The sequence below is a fragment of the Ictidomys tridecemlineatus genome, chromosome 11 (genome assembly GCF_052094955.1).
Source record: "Ictidomys tridecemlineatus isolate mIctTri1 chromosome 11, mIctTri1.hap1, whole genome shotgun sequence".
Lineage (NCBI taxonomy): Eukaryota > Metazoa > Chordata > Mammalia > Rodentia > Sciuridae > Ictidomys > Ictidomys tridecemlineatus.
The window spans coordinates 91799167-91824400 of NC_135487.1; the positions used below are offsets into that span (position 1 = coordinate 91799167).

Here is a 25234-nt window from a genome sequence, read left to right on the forward strand (position 1 = left end):
AAAACCTGAACTTTATGTAATCAAGTGAACGTAAACTTTAATAAGATATTGCATATGCTTATGCACGACAGGTAATTGCTATGCACAAAGGAAGATTGTTTTTTTTTTAAGCTTACCCTGCAGAATTTGATTTTAAGCATTTTTAATTCCAAATATGGGCAAATTTTAAAAGGGAAGGTGTGATTTTAACTCCTCCTATGCTCTTTTTTACCCTGGGTGAAAGGAATTAGATAAAAGAAAAACAAAACAAAACAAACAAACAAACAAACAAACAAAAAAACAATGCCTGTATCAGTACAGGGCTGGGCACTTGGTAGGCCCTCAACACATTTTAATTCCTTTCTTTTTTCCTCTTCTTTATTTCATATTTGAAGGTTCGCGAATGTTGAGTATTTAAAAGAAATTTTATTTTTGGGATTTCAATTTGACTAAAACAACGTCATATTCTGACAGTCCCTATTAACTCTGGAACCCAAGGGAAAGAAATCACTGAAGGGGAAGGGCAGAAAAGAGGCGGTGCAAAAACTGAAACCAAAGGCGCCCAGGAAGCTGTAGAAGGAAGCTTTTTTGGCTGCATTTGTCTTTAAGCCCAGAGAGGCGTGACTCACTAACTGCTTTCCAGATTAGTTTCCCCCACAGGCGCCCGCCCACCTTGAATCTCCCCGCCCTCCCGGTGCTTCCCGCTTCCGCCCTGCAGTGCACTGCAGATCCGGGCGCTGAGGGCGCCCCTGGCTCGAGTCGCTGAGGCTGAGACAGCGACTAAACTCCTAACTTCTCCCTTCACAGCTCTCAGAAGGATGGCCACTGCGGCGAGGGGTGCACCTAAGGGCACCCTTCCCTGGGCCAGCTGCAGCACAACCACTCGTGGAGGTCGGCTGGGTTCTTGCCGCTGCAGCCAGGAGAGGCAGCAGCTGCCTTCCTGCCCGGCCTGCCCGCAGTGCCCGCGGCCCCAGCTGGGGACCGGCCATGGGTCTAGGCGGACCGGGCTCAACGGAGCTAAGACGGTGGTGCCCGCCTGCGCAGCCCGCTCGCCGGCGCGTGGCTCTCACAATGATGAAGAAGTTTAAGGTGGACTTAGAGCTGGAGGAGCTCTCCTCGGTACCCTACCTCATTGGGGTCCTCTTCTGCAAGATGGGGCTGCTAGAGGGCAGCAGCTTCACCCCGGATTCCTCCAGGTAAGGCGCCCTCCGCGCCTCCTGCTCCTCCTGAGCTGCCACGCCCCCTGTGCAGCCTTGGCTGGTTCATGGACAGCAACCCTTCCCTTGGCCCCTTCATTCTAGCTGGGCAGCCAGCCTCCTGAGCTTGCTGTGCTTCAGGGACTGTCTGAAACCAGTCAGGACGCAAATAGGTTTATCTAGGCTGGCCTTGGCTTCTGCGTTCCTGGCTCCAAATGGTTCCTGGTGACAGCTCTTTCCTCCCAATTCTCTAGGAATGGGAGAGATGGCCAAAGGAAGAGAGAGGATGCTTCTTTTTTTCCTTAAGAAGCATTAAGTGCTTCTTACAAAGTGGAATTGGAGCTGTTGTTAAAAATGACCCCAGCTGCTCAAGTTCCAAGAATCTGCTCTGAACAGCCTGTGCTTGGTGTCACTCTTCTTTCTGGTGGGCTAGGAGGGATTTTGCACGCCCAGATTGAGTCGAGGTAGGCCAGGACAGCCTTAACTTAAGGCAAGTGTTCCTAGCAGATGAAGCAACAGTCCATGAGACTATAGATTGCACCTCCAGCTCCAAGCTAATGCTCATCAAATTACCTGTCTTGAAGTGACCACTGTGAGTCTCAATGTGGGGGACTTAGAACCAGGAGGGAAGCCCAAACTCTGTGCACATTTTGAAATGAGCCTCTCCCTGTGTGCCCTATGCACTCTCTGGGAGAGACATTAGTAGATTCCAGAATGTAGTCAGGTGTGGCAATGTTCCTTGAGTAATTTCAGGGTTATTCACAGATTGATAGATTTGCCCTCAGGTGTTTTTTCTTTTCAAGAAAATAGAAAACAAAATGTTTATAACTGAATTTTTGAGTTCTTGAGGTCAAAGAGAAGGTTTAATAATCTTTGTTTAACCCACATTTAGTGGTCACAAACTTGAAATAATGTCAATGGATTGTGGAATTGGAGCCTGAAAATTGTCCACTGTGGCAATATTGAAGTCTATGGGAGCCCGATAATGTCTGGTTGGCTAAACTAAAGGATGTGTCTCTATTGATTCTCAAAATTAATAAATAGTCCACTGAGCATAATTTTAAAAAATAAATTTTGGTAACAAATCTGAGGATATTCAGCTAATTAATTATAGTACATAATTTTTGGCACATCTGTAAGAGAATAATGAATGGTGCAAATAATATGTGTGTGTGAGTGTGAGTGTGTGTGTGTGTGTGTGTGTGTGTGTTTGTAATACCAGCTCCCAAGGTACAGAAAAGCCTGTATCAATTCTGAATGTACTGTAGGTGAAAGTGACAGTCTTGTTTTGCTGCTAGGTTCTACCCCACTACCTGGAGCAGTTAGGTGAGTACTCCTGGCCCAATGGTGACACCTGGTGTTCAGGACACTTGTTGGCTACCTTCTTAAGTCAGTTATTTAGTCATTGCAGGCAAACATGTCCACTAGGCCTTTTGAATATAATTTTTTTTTTTTTTGGTACCGGGGCTTGAACTCAGGAGTACTGGACCACTGAGCTAAATCCCCAGCCCTATTTTGTATTTTATATTTATAGACAGGATCTGGCTGAATTGCTTCGCGCCTCACCATTGCTGAGGCTGGCTTTGAACTCACAATCCTCCAGAAATATACTATCCTATTTAATTCTCACAGAAAGCTTAGGGATCCACATTTTGTCAATAAATGATTCAAAGTTCCTACAGGTAATATGTGTAATGCCGAGATTCTGATACAGGTGTAACATCAAACAGGGTGATGCCAGATAAAGGGGGAAAGTGTGTTCTGTGCTGAAGAGTTTCTAAATAGGCAGCTTCCTAATGGTTTTAAGGTGCAGTGGGTATCATTTGATTTTTTCCTCTGCAAGACTCAGAAATGAAAAACTATCCTGTGATAAGCTTCACCCTTTCTCTTCCAACTAAAATCTGGCTTTAATCAAGGTAAACACAGGTAAGCATATTGCTTCATTTTTTGTTCCTTTTTTTACCTTTTAGGCTGAGCAGAGAATGAGAAAACTCTGATTCTTTATTTATTCCCCCCTTCATCCTCAATTCTTTTTTTAAAAATTTTTTAAATTTTTTTCAGAAATTTACGTAGTTGGAATTGAACAGTTTGGAGCCCTTTCAGACTAGTGTCTTTCTCTTAGTAATGTGCATCTAAGCTTCCTCCATGTCTTTTCATGGCTTCCTAACCTTTTTTTTTTAGTTCTTAATAAGATTCTGTTATCTAGAATTTAATTCATTTGTTTTCATCAGAACATCTTGATTGCTTCCAAGTTTGGGCAGTTATGAATAAAGATGCTATAAACATGCATAGTTAGGGTCTTATATGGATATGTTTTCATATCCATATAAGATTAGATTAGATACCAGAGAACATGACTGCTGGACCACATGGTGAAAATGGTGTCCACCCTTTATAAAGGTGAATGGTTCACAGGAGGCCAATCATTAATATTCTGCTTTGTAAACATGTAACTTAAGGTCAAAAAAGTTAAATGACTTACTCAAGTATTACACTAGTAATAAGTGATAGAGCAGGTCTAAACTTTGGGTTTTCTCCCTACTGGTCCAAGACTTTTTACTGTCTTATGTGGCTTCCTCATTACATGACAGAAAAAAAGTTTAGATTTCTCACCCAGGGGTCTAAGTCTAAAATTATCACACAGCTCAAAAAAGACTGCAGCAATGTCATACCTAGAACTGGGTGAGGAAAATGTACAAGCTAGAGAAGTATAATATTTTAAGTCCTTCAATAGTGATGAAGATATTAAAGTTTCATATAAACCCAAGAGTTTTATTTATTTTTAAAACTTGTTAAGTCGATAGTGAAATGGCATGAAAATACTTACAAATCACATATCCCTTAGGGTTTAATATCCAGAGTTGGGCTGGGTTTGTGGCTCAGTGGTAAGGCACTAGCATGTGTGAGGCACTGGGTTCGATTATCAGCACCACATAGAAAAATAAAAAAATAACGTTATTATGTCCAATTACAACTACAAATATTTTTTAAAAAATACCCAAAGTAATGGGCTGGGGTAGAGTGCTTGCCTAGCATGTGTGAGGCCCTGCATCACATAAAAATAAATAAGTAAAATTAAGGTATGTGTCGAACTACAACTAAAAAATAAATATTTTTTAAAATTCCAAAGTAAATAAAGAACTCCTTCAACTCAACAACAATAAAATTTGATTACAAAATGGGCAAAGGATTTCTCCAAATAAGTTGCACAAATGACCAATAAGCACAAGATGTACAGCATTTAGGGAAATGAAAATCAAAACTACAATTAGGAACCACCTCACACCCATTAGGATTGGCTACTATTCAAAAATAATAATAATAACAAGTGTTGACAAGGGAATGGAAAAATTGGAACCCTCTTGTGTTGTTGGTCAGGTAATGTAAAATAGTGCAGCCACTATGAATAACAGTATGGAAGTTGCTGAAGAAACTTAATAAGCAATTCCACTTTGGGGTATAAGTCCCCAAAAGAATTGATAACAAAAATTGAACAGGTATTTGGACACCCAGGCTCATAGCATTATTTGCAGTAGCCAAAGGTATAAGCATTTTAAGTGACAATCAAAGGTTGAATGGATAAACAAAATTTGGCATACACACATATAGATTAGTATTCATCCTTAAAAAGGAAGGGAATTCTGATACATCATTAATGAAATTTAAGGATACGATGCTATGTGAACTAAGGACAAATACTGCATAATTAAACTTAACATTAGTTAATCTGACCCAGAGTAGTCAGATTCATAGAGACAGAAAGTTAGATTGGTGATTTCCAGGGAATGAATAGTGGAATGGGGAGTTGCTTAATGGAAATGGAGTTTTGGTTTTGTAAGATAAAGAGTTCTGAAGATTGGGCACACAACCCCATGACTGTAATTAACCCACTAAACTGAACTGTACACTTAAAAATGGTTGTGATGGTGAGTGTTATGTGTATTCTACCATTATTTTAAAAAATGAGTAAATATTTTGACCAAGCCCCAGATTTTTATAAACCCAAGCTAATTATTAATGTGTTATTATATTCAAGTAAAGTACATGACTGTTAAAAAGAATATTTTTCAATACTCAATTTTTGAGGAGTCCAGTCAGTCACTCTACTAACTAATATGATTTAGTAAACTATAGAAATATAGGCTTAGGCTTATACAGTGATCAATTTTTATTTAACACTTTGGAAAGTTCCTCCATCATAGTATAACTGTTTAACTCTGAGGCATTGCCAAGTTGTTTTTCAAGAGGCTGCACTAGGAAATGCTTTCTTCACAGAAAGCATCAGTGCAAGCAAATGTACTTCAGGTTAGCTGGTTTCTGGGGGCTCAGGGTTCTACAAAATTTAGATTTCAATCCAAGATCATGGTAAAACATGTGAAGTTCAATGCCAGGACTGTGATGGTTCAAGAGGGGAACATGGAAGGTGCCTACAGGACCCTCAGCAGAATCCTCTCATGGATGAGTACTGAGGACATGAAGCTATAGTGGTGCTGTGATGTGCCTGGCCTCCTGTGAAGGCAGGAAAACTGTGAAACTGCTGGTGGATCTGCAAAGTGAAAATGGCTCCAAAAATCAATTTCTTGTTTATCACTTTCCTGTACAGGGATTGGAACCCAGGAGCATTCTACCTCTGAACTACATTCCCAGGCCTTTTTACAAACTTTATTTTGAGTCAGGGTCTTGCTAAGCTTCCCAAGTTGCCCTCAAATTTGCAATCCTCATGCCTCAGCTTCCTGAGTAGTTGGGATTATAGGAAGGTCAATTTCTGTTTTTTTTTTTTTTTTTTTGTTGTTGTTGTTGTTTATTATGTTTTTTTTTTCCTCTTAGTACTCAGGATAGAACTCAGGTGCGCTCAACCACCAAGTCTCATTCCCAGCCTTTTTTTTATTATTTTATTTAGAGACAGGATCTCACTGAGTTGCTTAGCCCCTTGCTTTTGCTGAGGCTGGATTTGAATTTGCAATCCTCCGGCCTTAGCCTCCCAGACTGGTGTGATTACAGGCATGCGCCACAGCACCAGGTGGAAGGTCAATTTCTTGATGTGAAATAATCAGGCAGATCTGTGGCAGGGCTGCTTAAGCCTGTGGATAGAGATCCATATGATTAGTTTTTGTCTCCACCTCTTTTTGTTTCCCTATTTTCTGTTACCTGTCCTTACAATACACTCAGTCATGTATGTGCAGCAAGGCCTGCAAATATAGACACCACCCATTAGTCAGTGGTGGACCTCTCTTACTAAGTGAAAAATAAACAGTCCAAAAGTACTCTAGGAGTAGAGTGGAGATTGCCAGGGACTGGAAGTTATCTTTATTAAGGGTGAAAAAATGTAATTTGCCAAGATGGAAATGTTCTGAAGATGGTTGGTGGTGATGGCTGTACAATGTGAATGTACTCGATGCCATAAATCTGTAGAGTTCTAGTTAAATATTAAATTTTGTGAGTATCATATATATATATATATATATATATATATATATATATATATATATATATATATATATATATCTTGCCGCCACCCAAAATCCCCTACTCCACGAGAACTCAACAGGAACTCAAGCAGCAGGAACACCCTATTCCCAGCAGCAATAATCTTCAACCTCCAACTTCCCTAAAACCCATATTGTCTTAAACCGGGAACGCCCTAAACCGGGATACTTCCTCAAACCTGCAGGATACACCTTAAACCTGGATCCACCCTCATCACCTTGAGCAAAGTCACCTTACATGCAATGTCAACAGCGAAATTCCAAGGCAAGTCCATTTAACATGGGGTACACTGGCAAGAAAATTTTGATGCATCATTCCTACTTGGCAATGGCCCTCAGCAGCCATGGAGGACTGAGCCTTGCTTTTTCTCCCAGCCACCTCCCAAGGCAGCCTGGCCTGTTTGGGAGAGGCATAGGGAGGTCAGAGGAGAAAGGGAGACCCCTTGTGCAAGTAGGGGACTATCTCTCTTTTCCCTCATGGTTCTTGGGGAGGGAGAGTGACTTCAATCTCCATTAGAGATTCTTCTGGCAATTTATAAAGTGATCTCCTCAACCACTGATACAGCATGCTTATTGATAGGCTTTTAAGCCTTAAAAGCATGTGGTAACAAGCACTTGTATTTCCATTTCTTTTGTTTCATGGAGGAAAAAAGATGGATAAAATGTCAGTTTATGGTGGGTCCATGCACAAACTAAACACCTCACACCTTATCTAAGTCTGCAGCTGGGAGAAGGGTACAAGACTTCAGTTCCACTCCAGAAGTTTCCACTATGATTTAACCTCTCCAGAGCCTTAATTTCTGTGTCTGAATTCCCTCCATTCCTAGATGCTTGTAGGCTATGGTACTTGTTCCTCATTGTTTTCTAAATAAAACTCATTTCTGAAAATTAAGGGATGGAGATGAAGAAGTAGTTTAAATAGCCCAGTTCCTACTACTTCTATTGGGTGCTAAAGTTTATGAACACATGGAAATGGACTTTATATATATAATTATATAGCATACCTAAGAATTTCAAAATACCACATTTAGGAGAAAAAAGTCTGAAAAACTGCGAAGTAGTATGGATTTTAAAAATTCTTATTACTATTAAAACTGAACCAAGGAAATGTCTTATTATGTTCCATGATATTGGAGTAATTATGAAACAGGCTGATAGAGAAGGTTTCTGGATCTAAACCCAGGCCTTATTCATTACCATGGGTACATTATTTAAGCTCACTAAAATAAGGAAAATACATTCCCAGCTAGAAAAGTGTAGTCAATTTAAACATGTGGAGGGATTAAATGATTTGGCCTATTTACATCTAGTGAAAGTTCCTTTCTTTTCTTTTTTAACTTTTTTTTTTTTAAGATCACCCAAATGTGAAAGTTGTGAATTTGGGAAAATGGCTTGTAATGAAGTGTGAGTCATGTTGTCCAATTCATTCCACTGATGTTTCCCTCCTTATCTCTATGGCAAATAAAACATTTGCAATCTTATTGTTTTTACAGATTTAGTAAGTTTTGAGTGCTGAAGTCTAAAAAAATTAAAAAGAAATATCTGGAAAAAGCAAAATCTCAGAAAGAAATGGTAGATAAATGGTTGTGACTTGAGTCTGAGGGGTGGGAGGGACGTACAGAATGACTACTAATGAGTGCAAGCTTTCTTTTGGAGGTAACAAAAATGTTCTAAAATTGATTATGGTGATTTCACATACTGAATATACTAAAAACCATTAAAAATATCTTTTAGATAGGTAAATTGAATATTATGTGAATTATACCAAAAAAGTTGTTTTATAAAACAAGTGTTTTCTGACTAATTCCCATCAGGCACAATCTAATTCCTTGGACAAGTGCATTCTTTTATTAACAAATACCTGTTGAATATCTATTAGATACTGCTTCAGGCATTAAACTACTTGTTATTTTTTTTAATACAATGAAATTATTTTTCTTGGTATTTATTCTCCTGTCTGTACAATGTATAAAGATTTTATTATTCTGATTTATCTTGATTTCCATAATCTATATAGTGGCTATTATTTTTATTAAGTTTAGTTTTTTTAGGATCAGATTATGTATCTAAATTCTATTACAAATTTTTAGCTTGTATGGCAGTTTATACTCAAGAGCAAATGTTATCATGTGTCATGTTAGCCTGTGAGTTTTATGTTTATTATTGCTACCAATATATTCATTATGGATTGAATAAAAGAATTTCTTTTTTTCCTAGGTGATTCTGAGCATTGTCCTCCAGCCTCTGTCTTAGGGTTTAGGGAACAAAGTTCTTCAGGGTTGACATTTCCCACTTTTGACAGATTTGCTAAGACATGGACAGAACCATGAAGGAATGTTGAAAACGTAGTGTCCAGCAAGAGAGCAGAGATTGTTTTGGGATATAGTGAGGGACAAGAATGGAAAGTGTATTGGGTGTTAGATTTTGTGTAAATGCCAACATAAAAATTGGGCTTACTTCTGTTAGGTGCAGGACAGGCTGAGTAAGCTGTCTGCAGGGCATGCCAAACAAAGTTAGATGCAGGATGACCTGGCCTCTCAAACCCTCTGTCTGGTTCTTTATCACCTGTTTGCTTCAAGCCCAAATGCCCAAGCCCCTGCTCAAGGCTGAGCGCTTCACCCCCCTGCTCAAGTTTGAACACTCAGCCTGTCACTCAAGGCCAAATACTTAACCCCCTTGGGCCAACAAGGCAGCTTGCAGACCCAGAGACCCCATTAGATTTGGGCTATAAAAACTCCCTCCTGCCGGTCCCCTCTCTCTCCCTTGCTATCTCTCTCACTTTCTCTGTCTCTCTCTCTTGCGCTCTCTCTCTCTCTCTCTCTCTCTCTCTCTCTCTATTCTCTTTCTCTTTTTTCTCCTCTGTTGTACTGCTGTAATAAAGATCTCTTGGTTGCTCTGAGTGTTGTGGTCACTTTCCTTTCAATGTGTGTAGCCAATATGAACTTTTAAATTTTTTTTAGATGTAGATGGACACAATAACTCAATTTAATTTATTTATTTATCTGTTGTGCTGATGATCCAAACCCAGTGCCTTACACATGCTAGGCAAGCACTCTCTACCATTGAACCATAATACCATCCCAGCAATATGATGTTGAACTCACTTTTTTACTGAGTCTAAAATTATAACAAGATCAGTATAGAAAATTTGGAAAATGCATAAAATTACCAAGAAGGAAAAATGTTACCCATCAGGAGTATAGCTTTCTAGTTTCCTCTGATTCATTTCTTTACATAGTTGAAACTAAATTGCATACACATATTTTAACATGTTTTGTTTAAAACTGACATTATAAAATAAGCATTTTCCATGTTGTTAAGAACTTTAGCATATGTTATTTTAATAGTGCCATACTTATTATTCTTTCAGAATTGGAGTGTAAATTAAAGATTGTTAGTTTTAGATATCCCTATTGTTTACAATTTACTGCCTTTATTTTTTTATACATATTTCTTTTGGATCTCTGAATGTAAGATGCAATTAAAGTGTATGAAGGTATGTAGGTGGTTGAGGGATAGCAAATAGAACAATACCCAAGGGCCAGAGGATGGAATTTTGGTAGAAAGAGACCTGTTTCAGGAAAATGAGGGGCATGATACACCAATAAAAATATGGAAAATAAAATGGCTCTGGCACTGTGTGGATACATGGGGTGGTGTTAGAGCTGCTGTCTTTATTTGACAAGATATTAGTGGCTCTGAAGGAAACCTTTCATTGAGTCCTAGGAGCAAAAACCAGGTTTCCAGGGCTAAGTGTGTGAGCAGGTGGTGAAGCTCAGAAGCAAAAAGTGTAACTGTACTTTTGGGAGGTTTGTTGATAAAGAGAACGAGAAAAATGGAATTAGGTAAAAGGGGGAAAACAAGAACAAGTAGCAATTTTATTTTATGTATTTATTTTTAAAGATAGAGACTGGAACATTGTTAGGGCCAAGGTATAGCATAAGAAAGAATAGGGGGTTGGGATTGTGGTTCAGTGATAGCACACTTGCCTGGAATGTGTGAGGCACTGGGTTTGATTCTCAGTATCGCATATAAATAAATAAATAAAGGACAATTAATAACTAAAAAAAGAGAAAATAGGGATGTGAGTATTAAAAACAAACAAAAGGTTGGAAGTCCATCTGCTGTTTTACATTTTTTTCTTTTTTGTCTTAACCCTGGTAGTTAGTTTCGGAAGAAATTTTCAGACTCTTCCTAATCATTTGGTATTTCCATGCATTGTGGCTTAGAATCTGACTTACACTCAAGACCTATTTTAGCCTGAAGAAATGAGGAACTACATATAATGGTGATTTTAGACTTTGCATGTTTGTTATTGTTTCATATGAGTCATCAGTAGCATAGCATTAGAGTAAGCTCATTTAGTAACATCCTCTCTGAAATTTTATATATTTTATATATTTAAATTTTTATATATTTAAATATATAAAATATATAAATTTTATATATTTCCTTATCCACAGACTGCAACCACATTTCAATAGCAGTTTCTGGGAATTCTCTAGTGCTGATGTTTAAACAAATTATTAACATTTTATCTCCTATTGTTAATCTTTTTTGACCTGTTCAGGTTCCCAGTAAGTTTTATATTTTTAAAATATCCTCTTTATGTCTCTTCTGTGCATTTTGGTCATTCCTTATTGTTGATAAATGGCTTCTAGCAAGCTCACCTGACCATCTTGCTTGGACTGTTCTTGTCAAATGAAGACAGCAGCTCTAACACCACCCCATGTATCCATGAAGTGCCAGAGCCATTTTATTTTCCATACAAAAGATTGTTCATAGAGCTTGCAAAAGAAGGTAATTGGTCCTAAAATTTTGCTTTAGACTAAATTAATAAAGAATCTTTTATAAGCAACTGTAAATGAGCCACTATAAATGACACGATTTCTACTAATGGAAATATAATTATCAGGCTAATAATACAGATAATATACATTTGCAATTAAATAAGTTAAGAATTGTAAATTCATTATACTAATAAAATGCCAGGCTTCCTTCAGCAACCAGGAACTCAGTAATGACTGCAACATTAGCACTTAGCATTTCCTCATTTGAGAAAACTAATATATCAGCTGGTAACAAGTCAAAATGAATTTGAAAACTGTTTTTGCTACTCTAACTTGTATAAAACCTAGCTGCTATATAACTCTCTGCTTTATTATATTGCCTTCAAAGAAACATCTATTTAGCATTTAAAATAATTAAGAAGATGTTTTAATATATATATATATATATTTTTTGCAGTTTCTCTAACTCACCTACCTTGTTCATTCTAGGTTTCCTAGATGTGAGAGGTGGTGTCAGACAGGACAAGTAATGCAATGTCATGCATAAAGATGAAGCTTATTTGTATCAATTGTGATCATTATCAGCAGGAGATTCCACAGTAAAACTGTGCCATCATTGCACCAGAAACAATGCAACTCCTGGAAGAAAATATAGGATCAATATTCCAACATACAGGCATGGGCAATGACTTTCTCAATAGGACCCCTAAAGCTCAGGAAATAATGCTAAGAGTAATAAACCAGATAGCACCAAATTAAAAGGCTTCTGCACAGCAAAGGCAAGAATTAAGAATGGAAAGAGAGAACCTAAAGAATGGGAGAAAATCTTTGCCTAGCTACTGTTTTGAGAGAGGATTAATATCTAGAATATATAAAGAACTCAAAAATCAAATAACCCAATTAATAAATATAAACATACTAATGTATTAAACAGACACTTCTTAAAAGAAGAAATACAAATGGCCAACAAATATATGAAAATATGTTCAACATAATTAGCAATTAGGGAAATGCAAATCTCACAACAGACAAAATGGCAGTCATCAAGAATAAAAATAATAAATGCTGGAGAGGATGTGGAGATAAAGGGACACTTTTACACTGTTGGTGGCATTGTACATTAGTACAACCACTATGGAAATCAGTATGGAAGTTGCTTAAATGGAACCACCATATGACTCAGCTATACCACTCCTCAGTGTTTATCCTAAAGAATTAAAGTCATCATATTATAAGGATACATGTATATCCATGTTTATAGCAAAACAATTCACAATAACCAATCTATGGAACTAGCCTTGGTGTCCATCAACAGATGAATGGATTAAAAAATGTGGTGTACACACAGGATCAAACTTTATTGAGCCATAAATAAAAATTATGTCATTTGCAAGAAAATGAATGGAAGCAGAGAGTATAATGTTAAGCAAAATAAGCCAAAGTTAGAAGATCAAGGGTTGTTATGTTTTTCTCTGATATGTAGAGGCTAGAGAGATAAAGGAAAACAAAATTTGGGGTGGATCTCCTAAAAATCAGTGGGAGGTCAAAAAGAGGAAAAGGACCAGGGAGTGGGAGAAGGGGAGTGAGGGAAAAGTGCTAAGGAATGATATTGGCCAAATTATATTATTATAATGTGTGCATGTGCTAAGAGCCATAGCCAAGTAGGAATGATGCATGGCATCTTTGGTTGAAAGATGATGCCAGCAAGCCACTGAGATGATAATGATTATGTTAAGATCTGCATTCAATTGGATATTAGACCCCTGCTGTCAGCCTCAGCCTGCTACTTTGGAGCTCTTGTGGGACTCCTGGAGAGTTCCCATTGGTTGGGGAAGTGTGGTAGGAGGGATTTCCTGAGGAGGGATTTCCTGTTGGTGTGTGTCCCAGGAGAATGCCACGTGTGTGGCATTTGGGAGAATTCCCGGGGAGTATGTGTGGAGTGTGCTGGTGGAGTTCAGAAATAAAGTTTGTTCCTGCTCCAGTGGCTTGTGATTTGTGACCAGCCAGACTGCAGCATGCATGTATGAATATGTAACAAAAAATCCCATCAATGTGTATAACTATGATACACCAATAAAAATATTGAAAATAAAATTCATGACACAAAAAGAAAAAAAAACTGTGCCACTACACTAAAGAAATACCCCAGGACGTATGCTCAGTACAGGCCTTTTATATATAGCCTCCTTGGAATCTCATCCTTTCACAGATGTGTAGATAGAGCCCTTCCAGGATCCTCCCCATACCTTCCTTCAAAGAAGAGCTAGCTAGTAGTGTTGCTGTTTCTTTGATGGTAATTTACTTCAGCTGCAGGAGTTTGTATGCTTGTGATATCATTATTGTAAGGATAACCCAGACAGCCAAAATGGAGCTTCACACTAAAGTTTGCAGCATTCTTTGTGATGTTTTGTCATGCTCCAACTGTGTCATATTTGCTGTTTCATTCTTAATCTCAATGATGTAAACATTTTGCATTCTTCTCCTTAACTGTCTCTCCAAGAATGTCTCGGTGGGCTATACAGGCTTTTCTGACTCCACTATTTAATATTCCTGTTACAGAAAACCCCCATACATTTTACTCCTTTAGAATTATGTATTTCTCTTTTGATAAGAACTTTTGTGGTAATACCAGCAAAATACTTTCATAATACATATCAAAATTACATTAAATTCTTATCCCTTGCTCCTGTATCTTTTCTTTACAATGCAACTACTACAGACCTATGTGTTGAAGACTTCAGGAGTTTAGCAGAAGAAGAGAAATATTTTAAACAGGGAAATAATAAAAGCTTTGGAGTGAAGTCTTAAATCATAACATTTTGTGGTTTATGTAATGCTTTATGTGTATCTATAAAAACCAGTAAATATTCCTTCTTATAGTTTTATTTTTAATTAAGAAACTATTCACATATGTTTATGGGGTACCATGTGATGTTTCAGATAAATTAGCATATGCATCACCTCAGTATTTGTCATTTCTTTGTGATGAGAGCATTTAAAAATTCTGTCTTAGCTATTTTGAAACACACATTATTGCTAACTATAGCCCTCCTCCTATCTAACTTAACCTCATGCCTGTTTACCAAACTCTCCCCTTTTCCCCATCTACCCTCCTGGCTGTCTCCTGCCTCCCTGCCACACACATGAGACTTGGTAAACACCATTGTATTCTCCACTCTATGATCTTGACTCTTAGATTCCACATGTTAAGTGAGAGTGTAGGTTTTTTCTTTCACTACTTGGCTTATTTCACTTAACATAATCTCCTCACTTAACATACTATCATCCATATTGTTATAAATGCAGAATTTTCTGTTTCCGTAGGATGAATAGTATTTCATTGTGGATGGATACCACCATATCACCTTTGTAAGGAATCCCTTCATGTTTGGGGGACACTTAGGTTATTTCTGTATCTTGGCTATTGCAAGCAATGGCTCAGTTAACACGGTGGTATATACACTAAGAGCCACAAGTTTCTTGAGGAAACTGCCCATAAAATTATAAAATATGTGACTATAGAAACTGTTCACAGATATTATTTTCACCTGTGTTTTTAGAATATTCACAAAGGGCAAAAAGACTTTTTGTTCAAATATACAGCACTTTTTAAACAACAGATAACCTCAGTTTTTCTTAATTTTTAAGACCTAACTTTTTATTTATTTTTTTCATGTTATTGTACATTTCTTTTTCTTATTCAGAAAGGTGTTAGTTTTATGCATCTCTGAGAAACATTTTTACCTTCTTCTGAAAGGCCTAGTTTGGACTAGGTATAGATGCCACAGTTCACATCAACTTCTGAGTTTTATATTCCCTTATTGCTTTCTCCATTTTTTTATAATTGCAGTACTGGGATTGAATCTCCTGCTTCGTTTATTCACAAAGCTACATTCACAACCCTTTTAACAAGTATGATGAGATGTATCCATCATACAGTACCATGCAGAATGTATCCATCATCCAGTACTACTATGTAGTGCCAGGTAGAATAATTCCATTGCCCTAAAAATCCACTATGTACCATCTTGTCTTCCTTCCTCTACTCCAACCCCAGATCCTTTCACTTTCTTTTTAGTTTTACCTGTTTCAGTAGGTCACAGTTCATAAAATGATTTTAATTTCCTATGTCTCGCAGGTGCCGCAGTCTGGCTGGGCACAAAATAACCAATCCCCCACACACCCTTATAGGTTCAAGCAGCAACTCTTTATTCCAGAACTCTCACCAGCACTCTACACACACTTCCCAGGAACACACTCCCTCCACTAAGGTCCCTGCACCAATTTTCCGGAACTGAGAGAACTCCAGGGGAACTCCAAATCATCAGGTGCCAGAGGCAGCAGGATCTGCCCTTATGGCAGAGCTGCCCTATTCCCTGCAGGATCCACCATAATCCTGGCCGCCCTATTCCTGGATCAGGGTCACCTTTCAACCATTCCCTCTGGAAAAATGCCAGGAGTCATTCCAACTAAACTGTGGCTCTGGACAGCAGGATTTTTAATCTTATTGAAATTGGGGTGTTTTGTTTGATTTTCTAGACTGGGTGTGTGTTCTCAAAATTTCATTATGAGGTCTTTCCTTGGATTGATCTAGGAATTTTTGTTTCATTTTTTATTGTGTCTTCTGCGTCTGTATTGTTCTTTCTAGAAAGTGTGGAATTGATGAATTTGTATAGCTGTAGCCAAGTGAATTTACTTTCTTCAATGAGTTTGACTTTTAGACTCTATATAAGTGAGATCAAGCAGTATTTGGGTTATTTCACTTGGCATAATATCCTCCAGGTTTATCTACATTGTTGCAAATGGCAAAATTTCTCCCCCTCAACCCAGTTCATGGGGCCTCTGCCTTCCTGCAGAGCCCTGGTGCTGAGGCTTCAGTAGCTTCTGGTGAAGTGGGAGTATGGGCGGGGGTGAGGGTGGGGTGGGGGACTCTGCTGGCCAGGTCCTCGATGGCCACTCTGCCACCACCCAGTCTGCCACCAGGCACCACATAACCCTGGGAATGTCCAGCTTGTGTGAAGCCGCCACACCCAGCCACTTCGCCTTGGCCCACTGTGTGCCCAGGTCCGGAAGCCCCAGACAGGCCCCTCTCAGCACCTTGCCATGGAGCGTTCTCCCAGCCCAAGGTGCTGGCATCCAAGGCACCCTGCCACTCCTGGACCTGATGCTCCTCCAGCCGCAGGTTGTGCTCAGCCCAGTCTAGTCCCCCTCAGGGGATGGGGAGAGGCCCCAGCCTTCTGTTATCCTCTTGTCAGAGCTGTAGCACCCCAGCCATAGCGGGAGTCCTAGCCATGGCGCTCTGGAGGTCCTCCATGGCCAAGGAGGTCATCTGAATAGTGCTGACTTTCTCGCTCTCCCCTGGCGCTGGCGGCATAGGAGTTCCCCCCCACACACACCCAGGTTATGGGGTCTCCCACCTGGAGGGGCGAGTCCCCTCTACATAGCTTCGGGGTATACGAGCTCCCCCCAACACCAGGTGGGAAGGGTCTCCCGCCAGAAGGGGAAAGTACCCTCTACCATGGCTGTGGTGGTGTAACAGCTAGCCCTGACACCAAGCTGGGAGTGGTCTCCTGCCTGGAGGGGTGAATCCCCACTACCTTGGCTTCAGGGGTATAGGAGCTCCACCCACCACACCCAGGTGGGAGGGATCTCCCTCCTGGAGGAGCAAATCCCCTCTACCCTGGCTGTGGTGGTATAAGATCTCCTCCCCACACACACAGGTGGGAGGGGTCTCCTGCCTGGAAGGGCCAGTCCCCTTTACCCTGGCTGTGGTGGTATATGAGATCCTGCTGACACACAGGTAGGAAGTGTCTCCCGCATGGAGGGGTGAGTCCCCTCTAGCCTGACTGTGGCTGTATATGAGCTCCCACTGACACCCTGGTGGGAGGGATCTCCTGCCAGGAGGGGCAAGTATTTTCTACCCTGGCTGTGGTGATATATGAGCTCCTGCTGACAGCCAGGTTGGAGGGGTCTCCCACCTGGATGGGCTAGTCTCCTCTACCCTGGGTAAGGTGGCATACAAGTTCCCAGCGACACCCAGGTGGGAGGGGTCTCCTGCCTTGAGGGGCGAACCCCTCTTCCCTGGATGCTGTGGTATATGAGTTCTCCCTCCCCCATACACACCCTAATGGGAAGGTCTCCAGCCTGACAGGGCGAGTCCCTTTAACCCTGGCTGAGGGGGTATAAGAGGCCCATCCTAACTGCAGGAGGGAGAGGACACCTGCCTGGAGAGGCAAGTCGCTGCTACCCAGCTGTAGCTGTATAAGAACCTCCCTCGCCAGACACCCATGTGAGAGGGGTCTTCCGCCTGGAAGGATGAACCCCCTCTCCCCAGGCTTAGGCAGTATAGGAGTTATCCCCATTCCCAGGTGGGAGGTCTCTCTCGCCTGGAGGTGTGAGTCGCCTCTATCCTGGCTGTTGGGGTATAAGAGCTCCACCAGACACCCAGGTGGGAAGGGTCTTGCGCCTGGAGGGACAAGTCCTGTCTACCCTAGCTGCATTGATATAGGAGGTCCCCCCTACACCCATGTGGGAAGGGTCTCCCGCCTCGAGTGGGAGTCCCCTCTCCCCTGCCCATAGCACTATATGTACTGCCCTGACAATCAGGTGGAAGGGATTTTCTGCATGGAGGGTCGAGTCCCCTCTCCCCTGACTCTGGAGGTATAGGATCTCCCCGCAACACCCAGGTTATGGGGTCTCTTGACTGGAGAGGGGAGTCCCCTCTACACTAGCTGCGGGGAGGAGCTCCCCCTGACACCCAGATAGGAGGGGTCTCCCGATTGGATGGGAGAGTTCCCTTAATCCTTGCTGTGGAGGTAGAGGAACTCCCCCTGACACCCTGTGGGAGGAGTCTCCTGACTGGAGGGGCAAGTCTCCTCTATCCTGGCTTCAGCGGTATAGGAGCTCCCCAGGACACCCAGGTGGAAAGGATCTCCCTCCTGGAGGGTCCAGTCCCCTCTACCCTGGCTGCAGCAGAATAAGAGCTCCCCCAGAAACCCAGGTGGGAGAGGTCTCCCACCTGAAGGGGCGAGTCCCCTCTACCCTGGCTGTGGTGGTATAGGATCTCCTTCTCACACCCAGGTGGGAGGGTTCTGCCTTCTCGAAGGAGGAGTCCCCTCTACCTTGGCTGCTGCAGTAATCAAGCCTCCCTGGACACCCAGGTGGGAGAGGTCTCCCGATTGGAGGGACAAGTCCCCTCTACACTTGCTGGAGAGGGATAAGAGCTCACCCAGAAACCTATGTGGGAGGGTTCTACCAACTGAAAGGGCAAGTCCGCTCTACCCTGGCTACAACAGTATAGGAATTCCCCCTGACACCCAGGTGGGAGGGATGTCCCACCTAGAGGGGTGACTCCCCACAACCCTGGCTGAGGTGGTGTACCAGCTCTCCCAGACACCCAGGTGGGAGGGGTATCTGCTTGAAGGGGTGAGTCCCCTCTATTCTGGCTGCTATGGTATAGGAGCTCCATCCCCCATGCCCAGATTGGAGGGGTCTCCCTCCTTAAGGGGTGAGTCCCTCTACCCTGGCTGCAGTGGTTTACTAGCTTTCCCAAGTTGGATGGGTCTCTCTCTTGGAGGTATGATTCCTCTCTACCCTGGCTGTGGCTGTAAAGGATCTCCCCCTGACAGCCAGCTGACAGGGTCTCTGGATTGAAGAGGTGAGTCCTCTCTATACTGGCTTCAGTGGTATAAGAGTTTCCCTACACCCAGGTGGGAGAGGTCGTCCACCTTGAGTGTAGAGTCCCCTCTACCCTGTCTGTGGCAGTATATGAACTCCCCTGACAACCATATGGAAGGGATCTTCTGCCTGGAGGGTTGAGTCCCCTCTCCCCTGGGTCTAGCGGTATAGGAGCTCCCCCTCCCCCCAACAACCAGGTTATGAGGTCTTCCGCCTGGAGGGGCGAGTCCCCTATACCTTGGCTAAGGCGGTATAGAAGTTACTACCATTCCCAGGTGGGAGGTGTTTCTGGACTGGAGGTGCCAGTTACCTCTTCCTGGCTGCTGAAGTATATGAACTCCTTCCCCCCATACCTAGATTGGAGGAGTCTCCCGCCTGAAGGGGCGAGTCCCTTCTACCCTGGCTGAAGTGCTCTACTAGCTTTCACTGACACCCCAGAGGGAGGTGTCTCTAGCCTGAAGGGGCAAGTTCCCTCTAATCTCCCCCTGAAACCCAGTTGGGAAGACTCCGGCCTGGAGAGGCGAGGCCACTCTATCCTGGCTGCAGTGGTGTAGTGCCGCAGCCCAGCTGCAGCAAAATAACTGGGGGGTGACGAACAACTTGTGTATGTTGATACAGCAGGAGTGGAAGCCATTTATTGTAGGACAACAGAGGTATTTATACATTCCACACAGCTCATCTTAATTAGCATAAACTAGATACATCAGTCAAACAATAAGGAATCTCCACACTTAATGGCTCGCTTTTGTTACTTCTCAAACCACTCCCTCTGGCATTTTGCCAGGCACCATCCAGACTTGTTTACAAACTCTAACATTCCCCTGGCAAAATACCAGGTGTTATTTTGACTTGTTTACAGACCTTAACAGTATAGGAGTTCCCCCTACACCTAGATGGAATGGGTCTCCTGCCTCCTGTTGCGAGACTCCGCTACACTGCTTGTGGGAGTATATGAACTTTCCTGAACGACAAGGTGGAATGGATATTCTACCTGGAGGGTCGAGTCCTCTCTCTCCTGGCTCTGGCAGTATAGGAGCTCCCCCATCACCCAGGTTATGGGGTCACAAGACTGGAGGGGCGAGTCCCCTCTACCCAGGGTAAGGCGGTATAGGAGTTACCCCCATCCCCAAGTGGTAGGTGTCTCTCGCCTGGAGGTGCGAGTTGCCTCTACCCTGCCTGCTGGGGTATATGAGCTCACCAGAAACCCAGGTGGGAGGGGTGTTCTGCCTGGAGGGGCTAGTCCCCTCAACCCTGGCTAAGGCAGTATAGGAGTTAACCCCATTCCCAGGTGGGAGGTGTCTGTTGCCTGTAAGTGCTAGTTGACTCTACCCTGGCTGCTAGGGTATATGAGCTCCACCTGACACCCAGGTGGGAGAGGGTTTTACACTTGGAGCAGCGAGTCCCCTCTACCCTACCGGGGTTAAGGGGGTATAGGAGTTACTTCCATTCCCAGTTGGGAGGTGTTTCTTGCCTCAGGTGCGAGTTGCCTCTACCCTGGCTGCTGGGGTATATGAGCTCCCTCTGACACCGAGGAGGGAGGGGTCTTCTGCCTGGAGGGGTGAGTCCACTCTATGCTGGCTGCAGCAGTTAAGCTTTTCCTGTTACCCAGGTGGGAGGGGTCTCCCGCCTAGAGGGGTGAGTCCCTCTACCCTGGCTGAGAGGGTGTACCAGCTCTCTCAGACACCCAGAGGGGAAGGGTCTGCTGCTTGGAAGGGAGAGTCCCCTCTGTTCTGGCTGCTGTGGTATACGAGCCCCCCCATAACCAGATGTGAGGGGTCTTCCGCCTGAAAGGGCGAGTCCCCTATACCCTGGCTGCAGTGGTTTACTAGCATCCCATGGCAGCCAGGTTGGATGGGTCTCTCACCTGGAGGGGCGAGTCCCCTCTACCCTGGCTGCAGTGGTATAGGAGGTCCCCCCTACACCCAGGTGGGAGGAGTCTACCGCCTTGAATGGCAAGTCCTCTCTACCCTGCTATGGCAGTATATGAACTCCAATGGCAACCAGGTGTTAGGGATCTTCCACCTGGAGAGTCCAGTCCCCACTCCCATGGCTCTGGCTGTATAGGAGCTGCCAGGACATGCAGGATATAGGTTCTCCCGAATGAAGGGGCGAGTCTCCTCTATGCTGGCTGCAGGGGTATAGGAGCAACTCCAGACACCCAGATGGGAACGGTCTCTCGCCTGGAATGAGTCCCCTCTACCCTCGCTGTGGGTATATTCAAGCTCTCCCAGACACCCAGGTGGGAGTGGTATCCCGCTTGGAAGGGTGAGTCCCCTCTACATTAGCTCTTACCAGACAAGAGCTCCCAGTACACCCTGGTGGGCGGGGTGTCCCTTGCAGGGGCATGTTTCCTCTACCCTGGCTGTGGCAGTATAGGAGCCCCCACCCTGACCCAGGTGGGCTGGGTCTCTAGCCTGTAGGGGCAAGTCCCTTCTACCCTGGCTGCTGCCTTAATCAAGCTCTCCTGGACACCCAGGAGGGAGGGGTCTCCCGATTGGAGGGGCAAGTCCCCACTGTCCTGGATGCGGATGTATAGGAGCTCACCCAGACACCCAGGTGGGAGGGTCTCCCGACTGGAAGGGCAAGTCTCCTCTATCCTGACTGCAGTGGTTTAAAATCTCCCCCTGACACCCAGGTGGGAGGGGTCTCCTGCCTAGACTTGGAAGTCCCCTCTACCCTGGCTGCTGCAGTATAGGAGCTCCCCTGACACCCAATTAGGAGGATTCTCCAGCTAGGATGCTAGAGTCCCCTCTACCCTGCTGTAACAGTATAGGAGCTCCTCGGGTGGAAGTGGTTTCCCTTCTGGAGGACAGAGTTCCCTCTACCCCAACTGCAGTGGTATAGGAGCTCCCCTGACACCCAGGTGGGCAGGGTCTCCCTCCTGGAGGGGTGAGTCCCCTCTTCCTTGGCTGTGGTGGTATAGGAGCTCCCCCCTACACGTAGGGGGGAGGGGTCTCCCTATTGGAAGGACGAGCCCCCTCTACCCTGGCTGTGGAGATATAGGAACTCACCTAGACACCCATGTGGGTGGGGTCTCCCAACTGGAAGTGCAATTCTGCTCTACCCTGGCTGCAAAGGTATAGGAACTCCCCCTGACACCAAGGTGGGTAGGGTCTCCCGCCTAGAGGTGCGAATCACTTCTACCCGGGCTTCAGTGGTATAGGAGCTCCCCAGGACACCCAGGTGGAAGGGGTCTCTCTCCTGGAGAAGCGAGTCCACTCTGTTCTGGCTGCAGTGATAGGCAAGCTCCCCCAGACACCCAGGAGGGAGGGGTATCTCGCCTGGAGGGGTGATTTGCTGCTACCCCATCTGCAGGTGTATAAAATCCCCACCTCACCACACACCCATGTGGGAGGTGTCTTCCCCCTGGAGGGGCGATTCCCCTCTACCTTGGCTAAGGGAGTATAGGAGTTACCTCAATTCCCCCAGGTGAGAGGTGTCTTTCGCCTGGAGGTGCTAGTCGCCTCTACCATGGCTGCTGGGGTATATGAGCTCCACCTGACACCCAGATGGATTGGGTCTTCCACCTGGAAGGGCGAATCCTCTCTATCTTGGCTGTAGCAGTTAAGGAAGTTCCCCTGACACCCAAGTGGGAGGAGACTCCCACCTAGAGGGGTGACTTCCCTCTACCCTAGCTGAGGGGGTGTACCAGGTCTCCTAGACACCCAGATGGGAGGGGTCTCCTGCTTAGAGGGGTGAGTTTCCTCTATTCTGGCTGCTTTGGTATACGAGCACCCACCCATACCTAGATGTGAGGGGTCTCCACTTCCCTGGCTGCAGTGGTATACTAGCTTTCCCTGACACCCAGGTGGGAATGGTTTCCCAACTAGAAGGGTGACATCCCACTACCCATCGGGGGTTTACCAGCTCTCCCAGACACCCAGGTGGGAGGGGTCTTCTGCTTAAAACCCTCTATTCTGGCTGCTGTGGTATAAGAGATCCCTCCTACATACCAAGATGGCAGGGATCTCCTGCCTGAAGGGGCATGTCCATATAGGTGGAAGGTGTTTCTCGCCTGGAGGTGCAAGTTGCCTCTATCCTGGCTGCTGGGAAATATGAGCTCCACCTGACACCCAGGTGGGAGAGGTCTCTGGCCTAAAAGGGTGATTTCCCCCTTCCCTGGCTACAGGGGTTTACCAGCATTCCCAAGACCAAGGTGTGAGGGGTCTCCTGCTTGGAGGGGCAAATCCCCTCTATTCTGGCTGCTGTGGTTTAGGAGCTCCTCCCATACCAAGATGGGAAGTGTCTCCCACTGGAAAGGGCGAGTCCCCTCCATCCTGGCTCTGGAGATACATGAGCTCCTCCCCAAACCCAGGGGAAAGTGGTCTCTTGCCTTGAGGGGCGAGTCCCCTCTACAATGCTGCAGCAGTATAAGAGCTCCCCCTGACAACCAGGTGAAAGGGGGTCTCTTACCTGCAGGAGCGAGTCCCCTCTAGCCTGGCTAAGGCGGAACACAAGCTTGCCCTGGCACAAGATGGGAGGGGTCTCTCCTCTGGAGGAGCATGTCCACTTGACCCTGGCTGCAGCAGTATATGAGTTTCCCCTGACACCCAGGTGGGAGCGGTCTTCCAACTGGAGGTGCGTGTCCACTCTACCCTGACTCTGGTGGTATAGGAGCTCCCCCGGACACCCAGGTTATGGTGTCTCCCGACTAGAGAGTGGAGTCCCCTCTACACTGGCTGAGGGGGTATAGGAGGCCCCCCCATAGCAGGGTGAGAGGGGTCTCCCTCCTGGAGCAATGAGTCCCTTCTACCCTGGCTGTGGAGGTATACAAGCTCTTCCAGACACCCAGATGGGAGGGGTCTGCCGCCTGGAGGAGCAAGTCTTCTCTACTTTGGCTAAGGTGGTATACAAGTTCCCCCCTACACACAGGTGAGAGTGGTCTTCTGCATGGACAGGAGAGTCCCCTCTACCTTGGCTTTCGTGGTATACAAGCTTCCCTGACACCCACGTGGGAGGGGTATCCCGCCTGGAAGGGCGAGTCCCCTCTACTTTACCTTTTGCCATATAAGAGCTCCTAGTACACCCAGGTGGGAGGGGTATTCTGCCTGCAGGGGCATGTTCCCTGTACCCTTGCTGTCACAGTATTGGAGCTCCCTCTGACAGCCAGCTGGGTGGGGATCCTGCCTGTAGGAGCGAGTCCCCTCTACCCTGGATGCTGAAGTAATAAAACTCCCCAGGACACCCAGATAGAAGGGGTCTCCCATCTGGAGGGGAGAGTTCCCTCTACCCCACCTGCAGTGGTATAGGAACTCCCCAGCAACCCAGGTGGGAGGGGTCACCCACCTGAAGGAGAAAGTACCCTGTACCATGGCTACCGTGGTATAAGATCTCCCCCTGACACCCATGTGGGAGGGGTCTCCTGCCTGGAGAAGCAATTCCCCACTACTCTGTATTTACTGAATTTTAAAAAATGCTAGAACTGTGGCTCAGTGGTTTAGTGTCCTTGGGTTCTACTCCTGGTACCAAAGGGAGAAAAAAAAAAGGAGAAAAACAAAAAGTGACTTGAGTACCTTGTTCTTTTGCTGAATAAAATTTTGGGGTGGGGAGTTTTAAAGGCTGTCATTCTGCCTATCAGAGAAATAGGTTGTTATTTTTTTCACTTGATTTTATATAAAAAAATAAATGACAGCAGAATGCATTATAACTCTTATTACATGTATACAGCACACTTTTTTTATATCTCCAGTTGTATATAAAGTATGTTGACACCAATTCTTGTCTTCATACATGTATTTGTATAATGATGTCCATCCTATTCCACCATCCTTGCTAATCCCCTGCACCCTTCTTTTCCCTCCCACTCCTCTGTCCTATCTAGAATTTATCTATTCTTCCCATGGTCCCCCTCCCTACCCCACTATGAGTCAGCCTCCTTAAAGCTGAGAAATATTTGGCATTTGTTTGGGGGGCATTTTCTAAATCCACTTAGCATTATCTTCTCCAATGCCATCCATTTACCTGTAAATGCCATGATTTTATTCTCTTTTAATGCTGAGTAAAATTCCATTGTGTATATATGCCACATTTTTTTATCCATTCATCCAATGAAGGACATCAAAGTTGGCTCCACAGTTCAGCTATTGTGAATTGTGTTGCTGTATAC

At 44.3% G+C, this 25234-nt stretch overlaps 1 protein-coding gene across 3 annotated transcripts in view; it reads left to right on the plus strand.

Annotated features, from left to right (window-relative positions):
* Window positions 1-685: 685 nt before the first annotated feature.
* Window positions 686-25234, plus strand: part of LOC101977349 (EEIG family member 2-like) — a 111988-nt gene continuing 87439 nt past the window's right edge. For 2 of the 3 annotated variants that reach the window (XR_013427965.1, XM_078026846.1), the window contains exon 1: window positions 686-1175. Coding sequence is in view for 1 of the 3 variants with exons in the window: in XM_078026846.1 (XP_077882972.1) it covers window positions 967-1175 (209 nt within the window). In the remaining 2 variants the exon portion in view is untranslated. Of the gene's footprint in view, window positions 1176-11940; window positions 14135-25234 lie in introns of those variants that run through there. The other variant, XR_013427966.1, reaches the window with a different exon arrangement.